General features: G+C 44.9%; 1 protein-coding gene across 6 annotated transcripts in view; it reads right to left on the bottom strand.

Annotated features, from left to right (window-relative positions):
- mcoln3b (mucolipin TRP cation channel 3b) overlaps window positions 1-16,906 on the bottom strand; it is a 56,442-nt gene that overhangs the window by 15,043 nt on the left and 24,493 nt on the right. For all 6 annotated transcript variants that reach the window (XM_073062373.1, XM_073062371.1, XM_073062375.1 and 3 more), the window contains 7 exons: window positions 16,571-16,724; window positions 13,294-13,378; window positions 13,116-13,212; window positions 11,168-11,267; window positions 8,213-8,322; window positions 4,355-4,504; window positions 206-307 (listed from right to left, as the gene is read on the bottom strand). In XM_073062373.1, coding sequence (XP_072918474.1) covers window positions 206-307; window positions 4,355-4,504; window positions 8,213-8,322; window positions 11,168-11,267; window positions 13,116-13,212; window positions 13,294-13,378; window positions 16,571-16,724 — 798 coding nt within the window. The remainder of the gene's footprint in view (window positions 1-205; window positions 308-4,354; window positions 4,505-8,212; window positions 8,323-11,167; window positions 11,268-13,115; window positions 13,213-13,293; window positions 13,379-16,570; window positions 16,725-16,906) is intronic.

Raw genomic sequence — 16,906 nt, 5'->3', positions numbered from 1 at the left:
AGCATTTCAGGATGTATATTGTATACATTTGACATTAAATGTACCTTTGAAATATACAGCACAGAACAGGCCCTTCAAGCCACACTAGCCAGCAATCCCACACTTAATCCTAGTTTTATCACAGAACAATTCAATGGGCCGAATGGCCTGGGTCTGCTCCTAGGTTTTATGTTATAACAGGCTCAAGACACTCGGTGATGCTTACATTGTACTTCTGGAAGAAGCCCAGGTACCGAATCACACCAATCCAGACAAGCAAGGTGGAGGTTCCCAGCAGAATGCTGCAGACATCATACAATGCAAAATTCTGCAAGACAAAAAAGATAGAAGCTGGTGTTTGGTGCTGAATGACAATGGCTGGAGGGGCCGTGACCCAAGCACAGACCAGGCGTGTATTCACCTCACATGGAACGTCCCTGCACATGTGGCAATGAGGTAAACTGACTTGCAAGTTACTCTTCTGTTCTATTTGTTCATTCCTCATCTGTTAGGGCAGAGTAGTTTAGTGAGAATGGCTCCAGGGATAGTGATTTGAACTGTGGGGGGGGGGGATGTCCAAAGTCTGGGAGACCTCCAGTCCCTGCACCAGGTGCACCGAGCTACAGCTCCTTAGAGAATGTATCGAGGACCTGGAGCTGAAGCTCCATTTTCCACTCATACTGGAGAATGAGGTGGTGATAGGTAGGAGCTACAGGAAGGTAGTCACCCCAAGATTGCAGGAGACAGGTAACTGGGTGACTGTAAGGAGAGGGGAAAATGCACAGCCAGTGCAGAGTACACCTGTGGTTGTTCCCCTCAATGATATAACTTTGGATATGATTGAGGGGGATGACCCGACTGTGGGGGAGCCCGTGACTGGGCCTGGCACTGAGCGTGGTGCTGTGGCTCGAAAGAGCAGGGAGGTCAAGAGGACTAGTGTTGATAGGAGATCCCTTAGTCAGAGAAAAGTGAGGTTTTGTGGGCACAATAGAGATACCCAGATGGCATGTTGCCTCCCTGGTGCCAGGATCAGGGATTCCTTGGATTGGGTCCATGGCATTCTCAAGGGTGAAGGCAAGCAGCCAGAAGTCTTGGTACATACTGGCACCAGTAACATAGGTAGACAAGGTGAGGAAATCCTGGAGGGGTTTTGGGAAGCTAGGTAGAAAGTTGAGAAACAGGGCCTCCAGGCTAGTAATTTCTGGATTGCTGCCTGTGCTATGTGCCAGTGAGGGCAAGAATAGGATGATTTGGCAAGTGAATGCATGGCTGAGGAACTGGTGCAGGGGTTCAGGTCATTGGAATCTCTCCTAGGGAAGGTATGACCTGTACAGAAAGGATAGGTTGCACCTGAACCCAAGGACAACCAATATCCTTGTGGGAAGCTTGGCTAGAGCTGTTCAGGTGGGTTTAATCTAATTTGGCAGGGGGATGGGAATCAGAGTGATAGTGCTGAAAATGAGGTAGCTAGTTTACAAGAGGTAATGTGTAGTGAGACTCCTAGCAAGGAGAAGCTGACAAGGCACAATAAGGATGAGCTGCAACAACATAAAAAGCTGGAAAAAAACCAAAAAAAGGGTGAACGCAGGACTGAAGGTGTTATATTTGAATGTGTGCAGTATATGGAATAAGGTTGATGAACTTGTTGCACAGTTACAGATTGGCAGGCATGATGTTGTAGACTTCACTAAATATGGCTGAAAGTAGATTATAGCTCAGAGCTTAGTGTCCAAGGATGCATATTGTATCAAAAGAATAGGAATGATCAAGAGGATAGGGGGTAGGATTCTCTGTTGGCAAAAATAAAATTAGATAGAGGTGACATAGGGTCAGAAGGTATTGGATTGTTGTGGATAGAGGCAAGATACCACAAAGGTAAAGACCCCAATGGGAATTGTATACAGACAAGCAAACAGTAGCAAGGATGTGGTCTACATATCACAATGGGAGATAGAGAATGGACCCCAAAAGGGTAATGTTACAATAGTCATAGGGGACTTCAATGTGCAGGCAGATTGCGGAAAAGTCAAGTTGGTGCTAGATTACAGGAGGGGGAATTTCTAGAGTGCTAATGAGATGGCTTTTTAAAGCAGCTCAAGGTTGAGCCCACAAGGGGATCAGCTACTCTGGAATGGGTGTTGTGCAATGAACCAGAATTTATTAGACATTTTAAGGTAAAGAACCCTTAGAGAAAGTGATCATAATATCACATTCACCCTGAAATTTGAGAAGCTAAAGTCAGAATGTATCAGTATCATAGTGGAGTAAAGGGAATCACAGAGGCACGAGAGAGGATTTAGACAGAATTGATTGGAAAAGAACACTGGCAGGGATGACAGCAGAGTAGCCATGGCTGGAATTTCTGGAAGCAATTCGGAAGGCACAGGACATATATGTTGGGAATAGGAAAAGTATTATAAAGGAAAGACACAACCATGGCTAACAAGAGAAGTCAAAGCCAACATAAAAGCCAAAAAGGGCATATAATAGAACAAAAACTAGTGGGAAGTTAGAGGAATAGGAAGCCTTTAAAAAAACAGAAGGAAACTTAAAAGTCATCAATGCATGATGGAATGAATGCAAACTAGCCAATATTAAAGAGGATACCAAAGATTTCTTCAGATATAAAGTGTAAAAGAGGCGAGTATGAATATTGGACCACTGGAAAATTATGCTAGAAATGTATTAATGGGAGACAATGAAATGGCAGATGAACCAAGTATTTTGCATTAGTCTTCACTGTGGAAGACACTAGCAGTATGGTGGAAGTTCCAGGTGTCGGAGGTTATGAAGTGTGTGAAGTTACCACTATTACAGAGTTCTTGGGAAACTGAAAGGTCTGAAGGTAGTTAAGTCACCTGGACCAGATGGTGTACACCCCAGGGTTCTGAACGTAACGGCCAAAAAGATCATGGAGGCATTAGTAATGATCTTTTAAGAATCACTAGATTCTGGAAGACTCAAAAATTGCAAATGACACTCCAATCTTTGAGAGAGAGAGAGACAGAAGTCAGGAAACTATAGTCCATTTATCTGACCTCAGTGGTTGAGAAGATGTTAGAGTTGATATTAAGAATGTGGTTTTAGGGTACACAAGACATAGTCAGCATGGTGTCAAGGGAAAATCTTGCCTGACAAATCTGTTGGAATTATTTAAAGAAATAGCAAGCAGGCGAGGTAATGGATGTTTTGCACATGGATTTTCAGAAGGCCTTTGACAAGGAGAGACATGAGGCTGCTTAACAAGCTATAAGCCCGTGGTATTACAGGAAAGATTATAGCATGGATAAAGTGGTAGCTGATTGGCAGGAGGCAGAGTGGGAATAAAGGGAGCATTTTATGGTTGTCTGCCAGTGACTAGTGGTGTTCCAAAGGGATTGATGTTGGGACCGATTCTATTGTATTTAGTGCTCCTGATGCAGTCTCCTCTGCATTGGTGAGATCCAGTGTAGATGGGTGCGGGGGGGAGAAGAACATCAGTTGAGCATCTCTGCTCCATCCACAAAATTCAGGACTTCCCAGTGGCCAGTCATTTTAATTCCCATCCCAACATTAGTCCACGGCCTCCTCTACTGTTCACAAGATCCCTGGTTGGAGGTGCAACACCCATTCTGTCCACCAAAGATCCTCAAGGATTGAGTATCATCTGGAAGGACAGATGCCCCAACAGCAGTGACTGGAGGAGCCAACATGAACAGCATCTCCACCACAATAAAGCAACAACTCCAATGGACAAGTCATGTCAACTGGATGCCTAACCCACATCTCCCCAAACAGATTCTTTACTCCCAGTTGGTCAGCAAGCCCCTGGTGGGCAAAAGAAACACTTCAAAGATAAAAATCAGCCTGAAGAAATTCTACATTACATCTAAACACGGGGAAGACATCACACTCAGATACACCTGGAGGAATCTGTTCAGAGGGAGCTGTGCTACACGAGAGCAACTTCCACTGTGTGGCAGAGAACAAGTTGCAGCTATGAAACGAGAGGCTGAACAACCAAGAGACCCAACCACTAATCACAACCACCACTTACTCTTTACCCACACTGTACCAGAACACGTGGATCCTGGATCAGCCTCTACAGCCACCCAAGCACCCACCAGTAGAAAACCTGTTCAGGAGAGCATCATACTAGACTCGAGTGACTGCATTACTGCCACTTTCTTCCAATAATCCATGTCCCTTCATATTAACCTTTCCACCCTGGGAAAGGTTCCCTGACTATCCACTCGATCCATGCCTCTCATCTTGCACACCTCTATCAAGTCACCTCTCATCTTCAAAGAGAAAGTACTCTAGCACACTTTAAGGGGGCTTTCCATCACCACACCATCAGGCTGACCCCTACCCATGCACCTCCCTCCCTCCTCACCTTGGCTTCGATCTCTATTTTCAGAATGGATCCAGTAATGGTCAGGAGGTCACTCACGATGATCAGAAGGTACCAACCATTCAGGAACTCCAGGCGGTCACTCCACGTCACCTGCTTATTGTAGTGCAGCAAGAAAAACTGGGCAAACTCCTGGAAGGATGCAGAGACAAATCATTGGCCCTTGACCCAACTGGACCATGCCAACCAAGATGAAACAGAACACTCCAGCACAGGACAGGCCCTTCAGCCCAACTAATCTGTGCTGACAAAAATACATAGAAAGGCACAGGTCCTTCAGCCATTGTGCCTACTTTTTGACCTACTCCAAATCGATCCAACCCTTCCCTCTCATAGGCATATAGACAGTAGTAAAGTGGAGGTTAAGAGTATTAAATGTCCTTAAAATATTTTCCTGTACCATCAGCTCTGGCAGCACATTCCACACACCAGCAACTTAAAATCCTACCCAACATTTCCCCCCCCTCCATACTTTCTTCCAATCATGTTAAAATTGTGCCCCTTGAAAAGATGCCCAATCCAAGCTGTTCCCAGTTACAATCCTTTGGTTTGTAAACTTTTGAAGCAGGGGCTCCCAACCCAGGGTCCACAGACCTTTCTGTTAACAGCAGGGGTCCATGGCATAAAAAAGGTTGCACCCCAATGTTGTAAACCTTTCCTAAGCCAGTCACCAACCTTACCAAAGGCTGGTAACTGGGAACAGCTCAGTATCCAAGTACCTACCCAATGGTCTTTAACATTTTACTATGCCTGCTCCACACTTCCATCACCCTGAGTGAACACACAGCCTTATTAAATCTTTCCCATCTCCCTAAACCTTTGTCCTATAGTTCTAAGTTCCCCAACCCTGGAGGTGGGAGGACTTGTGTGCATTCACCCCATGCCCTTCATGATCAGTACACCTCCACAAGATCAACTCAGACTTCTACATACCAAGGAATAAAGTCCCATCCTGTCCAACCTCTCCCTCAAGTCATGACATCAAATTTTTCTGATCTCTCTAGTTTAATAGACTATTAGACCAGAAGTTGTGGGAGCAGAATTAGGCCATTTGGCTCATTGAGTCTACTCTACCATATAATGAGTGATCCACTTTTCCCTCGCATTCACATCTCCTACCTTCTCCCCATATCCCTTCATACCCTGACCAGTCAAGAATCTACCAGCCTCTGCCTTAAATATACCCAACAGCTGGGCCTCCATAGCTACATGTGTCAATGAATTTCAGATTCACCACTCTGGCAAAGAAATACCTCCTTATCTCCGTTCTGAAAGTACACCCCTCTATCCGAGGCTGTACCCTCTGGTCTTAGACTCTCCCACTATAGGAAACATCCTCTCCACGTCCACTCTATCAAGGCTTTTTACCATTCGATGGGTTTCAATGAGGTCATCCCTCACGCTTCTGAACTTTAGTGAATACAGGCCCACAGTCATCAAATACTCTTCAGGAGACAAACCATTCAATTCTGCAATCATTTTCATGAACCTCCTTTGAGCCCTTGAGCTTTAGCACATCTTTGCCAAGGATCCCAAACCTGCTCACAATACTTCCAAGTGAGGCCTCACCAGTGCTTTACAAATTCTTAATGTTACAGCCTTGCTTTTGTGTTCTGGTCCCCTTGAAATGAATGCTAACATTGCATTTGCCTCCTTAACAGACTCAATCTGCAAATCAGTCTTTCGGAAATCCTACACAAGGACTCCCAAGTTCCTTTGCACCTCAGATTTTTGTATTTTCTCTCCATTAGAAATAGTCAACCCTTTCATTTCTTCTACCAAAGTGCATGACCACACACTTCACAACACTATTCCATCTGCCATTTCTTTCCCTAATCTGTTTAAGTCCTTCTGTTACCTCTACTTCAAAACTACCTGCTCCATCCATTGTCTGCAAACTTTGCAACAAAGCCATCAGTTCCATCATCTGAATGACTGACAATGTAAAAAGTCTCAGACCCTTGTGGGAACACTAGTCACAGGCAACCAGTCAGAAAAGGCCCCTTTATTCTCTTTTCCTCCTGCCAATCAGACAGTGCTTTATCAATGCTAGAATCCTTCTGCAATACCATGGGCTTGTAGCTTAAGCAGCCTCATCCAGCACCTTGTCAAAAGGCCTTCCAAAAATCCATGTACACAACATCAACCAATTCTCCTTTGCCTATCCTACTTGTTATTTCTTCAAATAATTCCAACAGATTCATCAGGCAAGATCATTTCCAGCAGTCCAATATCCACTCTTGCCTCTTATATCTGAAGAAACTTTTGGTATCCTCTTTAATATTGGCTAGCTTAATTTTTATTCCAGCCTCACATCCTTAATGATCTCAGCTGCCTTCTGTTGGTTTTTAAAAGCTTCCCAATCCTCCAACTTCCTACTAATTTTTGCCCTATTGTATGCCCTGTTTGGCAGCATTCTTGTGATCTAGATGGCTTGAAAGCTCAGGGCAAAGACAGGTGTGGAATCATTGCCGGTGGTGGGGGGGTGGGGGGGGGGGGGAAAACGGTACAGTTGTCAGGATAGGGCAGCATGGTAGCAGAGGTTAGTTCAACGCTTTATAGTACCAGCGACCCAGGTTCAGTTCCCACTGCAGTCTAAGGAATTTGTACGTTCTCCCTGTGATCGCGTCCGTTTTATCTGGATGCTCTGGTTTCCGCAGTCCAAAAATGTGCCAGTTGGTAGGTTAATTGGACATTGTAAATTATCCCCAAGATTAGGTTAGGATTAAATTCAGGGGATTGCAGGGCAGTGCAAAAGACTGGAATGGCCTATTCCTTGATATATCTCAAACAAATATTCTCTCCATAGCAGGGCGACCAAACTAGAATACAATACTACAACCCACCGCCCCCCCAAACTTCCACACTCAGTGCCCTGATGGATTAAGGCCAGCCTACTGAAAGCCTCCAGCACCTTATCTACAAGTAGATGTACACCGATGACCCTATTCTACAACACCATGCAGGACCCCTACTGATCACTTTCAAAGTCATCTGGATCCTGGGTCTCAACGCCATACTTCCACCCTCCCCGGTAACTCAACACATTAGAACATTCACAGAACCACGAAGTCAGATCAGAAACAGGCCCTTCAACCAAATGCTGATGACTACCTATCCCCTTGCCCGCAATGATTCCACATCTGTTTATTCCCTGCTCTTTCAAGCCTGCATAAGTACATAGTACTGCATAAGAATGGTACTAGGAATGGAGGGTTTGAGTTTCAAGGAGAGACTGCTTACCCTAGGGCAAAGAATGCCAAGGGGTGACCTTATAAAACCACCAGGTGCCAAGATTAAAGATGGTCAGTCCTTTCTAGACCATAGCTCTTCATTCCCCTCCCATCCACGTACACATCCAAACTTAAATGTTTTATATCAAACCCATATCCAACACTTCTACCAGAAACTTGTTCCACTCTCAGCAAGTGAAGATCCCACTTATATTCTCTTTAAATATTTCACCTTTCACCCTTAACCCATGACCTCTAGTTCAAGACTCACCCAACCTCAGTGGAAAAAGCCTGCTTGCATTTACCCTGTCCATACCCCTCTAATTTTGTAGGCCTCCATCATATCTCCCTTCATTCTCCTATGCTCCAGGGAATAAAGTCCTAACCTATTCAACCTTTCCCTGCAAGAAAATCACCAAATTAGTGGTAAATCTTTAACTCCCCACTCAACCACCACCCCTATCCATGTCCTGAAACTTCCATTCAGGTGAAGACATATCTTAAATCATCTGGAAATCCAGAGACTCCTGCTGGCTCACCATTTACCCTAGCCACTGATGACACACAAATAGTTAACAAGGATGATTAAACATGACCAGATACATACGTGTTGCAGCTGTATCCCATTCACCACAGACCGGGTACAGAGGATCAGCGAGATCACACAAATTCCAACAATAATGATGTCAAAAATCATGTAGTGGGTCATCCCTTGTGCTGGGAGAAAGAAATACAGTTTAGCATCAAGAATCCTAGAGAAGTACAGCACACATGCCCTTTGGCCCATCTAGTCTGTACCAAGCCATTTATTAATTCATTTATTTGAGATACAGCACAGAATTGGCACTTCCAGCCACGCTGCCCAGCAATCTCTCGATCCTGGCCTAACCATGGGACAATTAGCAGTGACCAATTAACCTACTAACCCCCACATGCCTGGAATGTGGAGCACCCACATGTTCATGGGGAAGACAAACTCCAAGCAGGCAGGAGTGGGAATTGAACCCAGGTCTTCCATACTGTAAAACATCGTGCTAACCACTATATGCTACTGTGTTGCCCCATTTAAACTGTCTAGTCCAGGGGTGTCAAACTCATTTTAGGTCACGGGCCGGATTGAGCAAAATGCAGCTTCATGCGGGCCGGATCAGTCGGACGCGTGTGAACGCAGCTTTCGTTGCCTCCGTTTTTTCAGCCTGCTCTCATGTGTCTCAGTCTTTGCTATAACTACAAAGTGTTTCACTTTACAAATTCCGTTTCTTATGAAGAAGACTGCCGAATAAACACTAAAAACCCTGAAAACCTGGTACCTGAATAAACTCAGCATTAGCCATATCATACGCCAAAGGCGCTTCGAATACTGGGGCCAGCTTTAATAGTAAAAAGATATTATCTCGCGGGCCAAAGATAATTCCACCGCGGGCCGGATTTGGCCCGCGGGCCTTGAGTTTGACATATATGGTCTAGTCCCATTGACCTGCACCTGGACTATAGTCAACCATACTCCTCACATCTGTGTAACCTATTCAAACTTCTCTCAAACATTTCTTTCGGTGGTTTAAATTAAACAAAAGCCACTGCTCACTAGGAGCTTTTTTTTTTAAAAAAACATTAAAGTGTATTCACTAACAAATTTATACACAGGGGTTCACAAAACTACTTACAATTTCAAATTAAAACATGCTACCTGGGCTGGTGGTTGAGGCAGATACATCAGGGATTTTTGAGACATTTATATAGGTGTGTGAATGTGAAAAATGGAGGGATATGTGCATTGTGTAAGCAAAAGAGACCAATTTAGTTGGCCATTTGATTTCTAATTTAATTGGTTCTGCACATTGTGGGCTCCCTGTAATGTTCCATTTTCTATAGAATGCAAGCCCCTGGAAATCCCCCAATGTGCCCATAGAGATTGCATGCCCTTTCTCAGGGAGATATGCAACCCCAAACATGGGGCATGCAGTTTGCTTAGGCACAGTCCCCATCTATTTACTGTCTGGTCTCATGAATGGCCAGATTGACCAGGCCCATATCGCCATCTCATGGAGAAGTAGAATGTTGCAGCTCAGCTAATACACACAAAACACCGGAGGAACTCAGCAGATCAGGCAGCATCAATGAGGGGAGTAAACAGTCAACCTTTTGGTTCAAGACCCTTAATCAGAACTGGAAAGGAAGTGGGTAGAAGCCTGAATAGAGGACAAGGAAGGTAGGTACACAAGCTGGCGGGTTCCCACTAATTCTATGTCTGCCCTTAATGAGCCAAACTCAGGTTGGAGGAGGAGCACCTCATTTTGTCAGTAATCTCTAATCTGACAAGACCCTCAATTTCTCCAACTTTGGGCAATTTCTTCCCCCCCCTCCTCATTTTGTTCCCCCCCCACCCCTTCTCTTCACCTGCCCATCACCTCCCCAGTGCACTCCCCTCCTTCCCCCCCCCCCCCATGGCCCGCTCTCCTCTATCAGATTCCTTTTCCAGCCTTTGCGTCTTCACCATTCCCCTTCCAGCTCTTCACTTCAACTCCCCTCTGACCTTTCCCCTCACCCAGCTTCTCAGCCTCAGTCACCATTCCCCTCACTCGGTCTCACTCATCACCTGCCAACTTGTACTTCTCTCCCTGTCTCACCTTATTCCAGCTTCTCTCCCCCCCCCCCCCCCAATTCCTTTCCATCCCCAATGAAGGGTTTCTGCCTGGAAAATGTTGCCCATTTATTCACCTCCATAGATGCTGCCTGACCTGCTGAGTTCCTTCAGCATTGCGTGTTACTCTGAATTTCCAGCATCTGCAGAGTCTCATGTTTATGATTTGATTTAAACTCCATTGTTCTTCACCTTGGAGTTCAGGTCTGTCACCTTTCAGTCTCCTCATTCATGATCAATGCCTTCTGCCATTTTTTAAAAAAGCTAACGTTGACCACAAATGCACATGACTCTTTTGCTTTCACTGAAAGATGTCTACATCCCATCACCAAGCACCCAAAGAGATGCAAGACCAGAATCCCTGAACCACAGAGACATCTCAGACACCAAACTCTCAGGGCAACAAGTGGAAGCCCAGGGAATGAATAAATTGTGGGGAGGGAGAGACAAAGGAGATTTAAAAATTAGGAAGGAGCCTGTGGATTAGCTCAAACAGGAATAGGCCCTTCAGCCCACAATGTTGTGCCAAATCTTAAATTTGCAATCAATGGCCAACTAAACCAAAATTCCCTCTCCCTACACAATGTCTACTTTCCTCACATGCTTATTTAAACACCTCTTAAAAGTCTAATGTTTCTCCTCTACCCACACACCAGCTAACACATTCCAGGCACCCACCCCAGGGAAAAACTTGCCCCTCACATCTGCTTTAAAATACCCCCCCAACTTTAAATGCATGCCCTCTGGTATTAAACACTTTAGCCTTGGGAAAAGATACTGTCATATAGTCTATATACTGTATAGATCTGTCTCAAATTTCTATCCGACTTCCCCTCAGCTTCTACCAGTCCAGAGAAAACAACCCCAAGTTGGTCCAGACTCATCAGAACAGATCTTCCACTTTCTCCACAGAACACTCACCCTCTCCCGTTATATGTTGTCCTTTGCATTTCCTAATGGAAACATCGTTGTCCAGATTAATCTGAATTCTTCCACTGTGAGCTTTATTGTCAAAGGTTATCTAAAAACAAAACAATTAAAGGGAAAAACATTTACCAGGATGTTGCCCATATTAGAGAGTGTCTTTGAGGACCGGTCAAACAAGCTAGGGCTTCTCTTTGGAGAAAAGGAGGATGAGGCAATTTGATAAATGTACAACACAAGAGGCACACAGAATGTGGACAGACACACAGACTTTTACCTCAAGGCAGAGATGGTTAATACCGGGGTAATCATTTTAAGGCGACAGGAGAAAAGAACAGGTGGAATGTTGAGGCAAGCATTTATTCATCTTAGTGAGTGTGTGGAACACCCTGCTAGATGGTGGTAGAAACAGGTGCATTAGGGGCATATAGGAGACTCTTGGAGGGGCAAATGGATGAAGGGTTACATGGGAGGGTAACCATGTAACCCTAGATTGATGGGCTAGATTGATCTTAGGAGGTTAAAAGGTCAGCACAACATTGTGGGCCAAGGGCCTGTACTATAGAAAACTAAATTACTGGAGACCTCTTCCCATTGGGTGCGAGAGTGAAGTGACCAGCTCCTGCAAGTCTCGCATACAAACACGAGTGACATTTGTAGTCAGAAAACATGGATATGAGCCCTGTGGGATCTTACTATGCTCAGGGCTGTCTCAGTGGCGGAGGCCAACCACCCACCAGAGCACAGGCAGTGTGCTTGGTCCCAGAGCAGGTGCATAGTTGACAAGGTAGAACTCCACATAGCTTTTGATACATGGAAACTTGGGGAGCTCGAGAGGATCAGAAACAGCTTCACAGCATTGCAGACACAACTGGCTCCATGATGGCCACAAATTTCCCATTAGAGGAAACCTTCAAGAGGCAATGCCTCAAGGTGGCAGCAACTGTGAAGGACCCTTACCTTTCAGGATATGCCATCGTCTCTTTACTACCTTCAGGGAGGAGATACAGGAGCCTAAAGACCCACACAATGTTTTAGGCAGAGCCTTGCCCTCCCCCAGACACCTTAACAGTCTACGAGCTCTACCCCTCTACTTTGCTCCCTTATTGCATTTAAGGAGACTCAATGGTCACATGTACACCGAGATACACAAAATGCATTGTTTGTGATTGCAACCAACACTCCCAAGGATGTGCTGGGGGCAGCCTGCCAGTGTTGCCACACATTCTGGCACTCAGTGTTCAACACAACATCCACGAGAACAAACAAGCCCCTTCCCCACCCTCACACACAGGCTCCGGCCTCCAGTCCTGGGCACTTCATTGGGCCTTCAACCTTCCATTTATGACCCGACTTGTTACTCGACATGTTCTTAATGTCACTTACAACAACTCATGGCTTGCACTTTACTGCTACCACAAAAAGAAATTCAACATATGCCAGTGATAGCAAGCCTGATTCAGTAGGGTTGGATTCTTACATTTTTAAGATGCAGGTTCCTTTTGGAAGTCAGGACAGAGGCACAAAGCTTATTTCTTCGCAATAATTTATTAAGTGTTAATAGAACAAAGAACAGTTGGAAACATGCAGCAACAGGAGCAGAGACTGAGGGTAAAGATGATGCCACCTTGCGGTCAGCTCTTTGTACTCCGTAGCCAAGAGCTGCAATTTTGAATGGAATCCAGAAGTCAGCCACCTAGAAAAGTCCAATCCGAATAACGCTGCGCCAAGAGAAGCTTCCAGAATCTCAGTGTAACCACTCAGGGACACACTGAACAACTACAAACTGTGATCACTAGGAAGCATAGTAAGCAATTACTGTATACAAAATACAAGTAGACAGTTAAATTGCAAAGAAAAACAATTAAATTGTCTAAAACCAACAATTTAATCCAGCAGAGGCAACGCCAACCTCGTGAAGACATGGCAGGGGCAAGCTACTTACAGTCACAAGGAAGTCGTAGCAATCGGGAAGCTCATGACGCCGGATGGTTTGAAGGTTGATGGTTTTCAGTTTAAACTGGACTTGAATCATTAACAGTCTGCAAGAGACACGGCAACACTGAATTAAATAAAATGAGGCTCACGCTATTTTGGATCCGAAAATAATCCACAAGCCTTACCTGTGGAAATGCAGAGTCACATTCAGCTTCCCGTTCACCAGCAGAGCACGGAGGCTTTGGCTCATTGGTTTGATGTCCAGGCACTCTGATGCAGAACATACAGCAAGGCATTATACTGGCGTTATCTCCATTGAGTTCATGGCCCTACCAACCACTGGTTTGCACCCCAGCCTAATGTGAATGTGTGGCCCACTCATGCTGAACACAGACACAAAGTAATACCAGGCTTAGAACATGGAATGCTACAGCATAGTACAGGCCCTTTGGCCCACACTTACACCCTCTCCAAGATTAATCTAACTGTTCCTCCATTTATCCTATCATTCATGTGAATATCTGAAATGGCCTCAACCTCCATCACCTCCACCAGCAGTACATTCCATACACCCACCACTAACAAAAAACCCTACTTCTGACATTTCCCCTCCACTATACTTTCCTCCAATCACCTTAAAATTATGCCCCCCCCCCCCCCCCCATATTCACTACTTCCATCCTGGGAAAGTCTCTGGCTGTCCACTATCAATACTTCTCATCTTCATCGTCACCCCTCATCCTTCTTTGCCCCAAGGAGAAAAACTGTAGCTTACTCAACCCATGCTCTCCAATTTAGACATCCTGGCAAATCACCTCTGCACCCTCTCTAAAGCTTCCACATCCTTTCTGTATTGATGAGACCAGAACTGAACACAATATTCCAACTGTGGTTAATCAGGGTTTTACAGAGCTGCAATATTACCTCCCAGCTCTCAAACTCAATCCTCTGACTAATGGTCTGACAGATGCAGGAATCAGGCATTGAGGGTTTGAGTTACGAGAGACAGGCCACATTTTCTAGAGCAAAGGTTGAAGGGTGACATTATGTACGTTTAGAAAATCATGAAGAGCTGATAAGGTGGTCAGTCCCTGGTTAAGAGAGTCTAAAACTACATTCAAGATTGCTTAATCTCATTCCCAGTACACAAATTTGAGAATGAAATAATTGTTACTCCGGATTTGATGCCGACAAAAATACACAAGTTAGGTTACCTCCACAGATTGTGTCCATAAAGAGGCTAGGCACAGGAAATGATAAAGTAGTGGTGGGTTAGTGGCTGGAGGTGTTGATCAGTCTTATTGTTTGAGGAAAGTAACTGTTTGAGTCTGGTGGTCCTGGTGAGAAGGCTTTTCCCTGATGGGAGTAGGATAAACAGACCATGTGCAGGGAGGGTGGGATCCTTCATGATGTTCCTAGCAAGGAAAGGAGCTCCATTCAATGAGGGGAAGAAAGCTGAAAGATAATATGGACGGCATTTTTGTTTTAAATATAAAAGCACATAGTGGTAGGTGTCTAGAACAGGATGCCAGGGGTAGGGGCAGAAATAGACAACTGTGGCACTTAAGGCATTTTGAATAGACGTGTGTCTGCGAGTCCAGGGCCAAGGACTGGAGGCCCAGTAGAAGCCTGTCTGTTGAGGGGGTAAGTGGAAAAGGCTTTTTGTTCCATTATTGCTGCTCATGATATTCTGCAAAATATTGTGGGAACAGCAAGTTGGTGCTGGAATGTGAGATGATACTTGACGTGCTGGGAACGGCCCAAGCTTAGGTTGAGTTGGTTGTTAACGCAAATTAAAATTTATGTTTTAGTGTATGTGATACACAAATCTGATATGCAGGGAAGGGAAGGAAATGGATTACATGCAGGCAAATGAGATGGTCTTTAATTGGCATTAATGCTGGCACTGACTGTGGGCCAAATCCCAAGCTGTGTTTCTGAGGACAACGAGTTTGAGCAGACAGAGTTCATTCCACCTCCATCACAGGGGATACCCACAAACAGATGTGGTCTCCAAGTAAGAATATCTGATGCACATCAGCAGGAAGGGATTCTGCAGATACTAGAAACAGCAACATACAAAATGCTGGCGGGACCATCTGGCAGCATCTATGAAAATGAATAAACATTCCCCCCCACCCTTCTACTTCTACTCCCCACTCTGGCCTCTTATTTTTCACCTCTTGCCCTGCCTATCCAACTCCTACAGTACTCCTCTTTCTCCAAAGGTCTACTCGCCTCCGATTCCTTTTCCAGCCCTCGACCTTTTCCATGAATCACCTCCCAGCTTCTCACTTCATTCCGTCCCCCACACACGTGGCTTCACCTATCAGCTTATCTTCCTTCCGCATCCCCCTCCTTATTTCAGCATCTTTCCCCCTCCTTTCCAGACCCGACAGAAGATCTCGGCCCAAAACACTGACTGATTATTCATTTCCATAGATGCTGCCTGATGTACATAAATGATCTGGATGATGGGGTGGTAAATTGGATTAGTAAGTATGCTGATGATACTAAGGTAGGAGGTGTTGTGGATAATGAGGTGGGTTTTCAAAGCTTGCAGGGAGATTTATGCCGGTTAGAAGAATGGGCTGAACGTTGGCAGATGGAGTTTAATGCTGAGAAGTGTGAGGTTCTACATTTTGGCAGGAATAATCCAAATAGAACATACAGGGTAAATGGTAGGGCATTGAGGAATGCAGTGGAACAGAGAGATCTAGGAATAACAGTGCATAGTTCCCTGAAGGTGGAGTCTCATGTAGATAGGGTGGTGAAGAAGGCTTTTGGAACGCTGGCCTTTATAAATCAGAGCATTGAGTACAGAAGTTGGGATGTAATGTTAAAATTGTACAAGGCATTGGTAAGGCCAAATTTGGAATATTGTGTACAGTTCTGGTCACCGAATTATAGGAAAGATATCAATAAATTAGAGAGAGTGCAGAGACGATTTACTAGGATGTTACCTGGGTTTCAGCACTTAAGTTACAGAGAAAGGTTGAACAAGTTAGGTCTCTATTCATTGGAGCGTAGAAGGTTGAGGGGGGATTTGATCGAGGTATTTAAAATGTTGAGAGGGATAGATAGAGTTGACGTGAATAGGCTGTTTCCATTGAGAGTAGGGGAGATTCAAACGAGAGGACATGATTTGAGAGTTAGGGGGCAAAAGTTTAAGGGAAACACGAGGGGGTATTTCTTTACTCAGAGAGTGATAGCTGTGTGGAATGAGCTTCCTGTAGAAGTAGTAGAGGCCAGTTCAGTTGTGTCATTTAAGGTAAAATTGGATAGGTATATGGACAGGAAAGGAGTGGAGGGTTATGGGCTGAGTGCGGGTAGGTGGGACTAGGTGAGATTAAGAGTTCGGCATGGACTAGGAGGGCCGGAATGGCCTGTTTCCGTGCTGTGATTGTTATATGGTTATATGGTTTCTCCAGCACTGTGCGCTGCTCAGATGCATGTACTCACCTCTCTCTACCCTTGGGTCAATGTTGAACGACTCATTGCCAGGACTGACATTCCCCCACTTGTAGAAATACTGACACATTGTCAATGGCATCAGGTCACTCCCTCGCCCTTCGTAAGCATGGTTACCAACAGAAACCTTAGGCAATTTAACGTACTAGAAAAGAACAAAAGAAACCTGTCCAAGTGTCTTTTAAACACCTTAAAAATGAATAAAACTTGCCTCAACCACCTCCTCTACCTGCTTGTTCTATGTGCCCATCCTCTGGATCGGGGTTCCCAACCTGGGGGAACATGGACCTCTTGGCTAATGGTAGGGACTCATGGCATGAAAAGGTT

This window comes from Hemitrygon akajei, chromosome 12, assembly GCF_048418815.1.
Source record: "Hemitrygon akajei chromosome 12, sHemAka1.3, whole genome shotgun sequence".
In the NCBI taxonomy this organism is placed as follows: domain Eukaryota; kingdom Metazoa; phylum Chordata; class Chondrichthyes; order Myliobatiformes; family Dasyatidae; genus Hemitrygon; species Hemitrygon akajei.
Note: the sequence above shows the minus strand (reverse complement) of the source record. Positions and strands in the feature narration are given on the sequence as shown.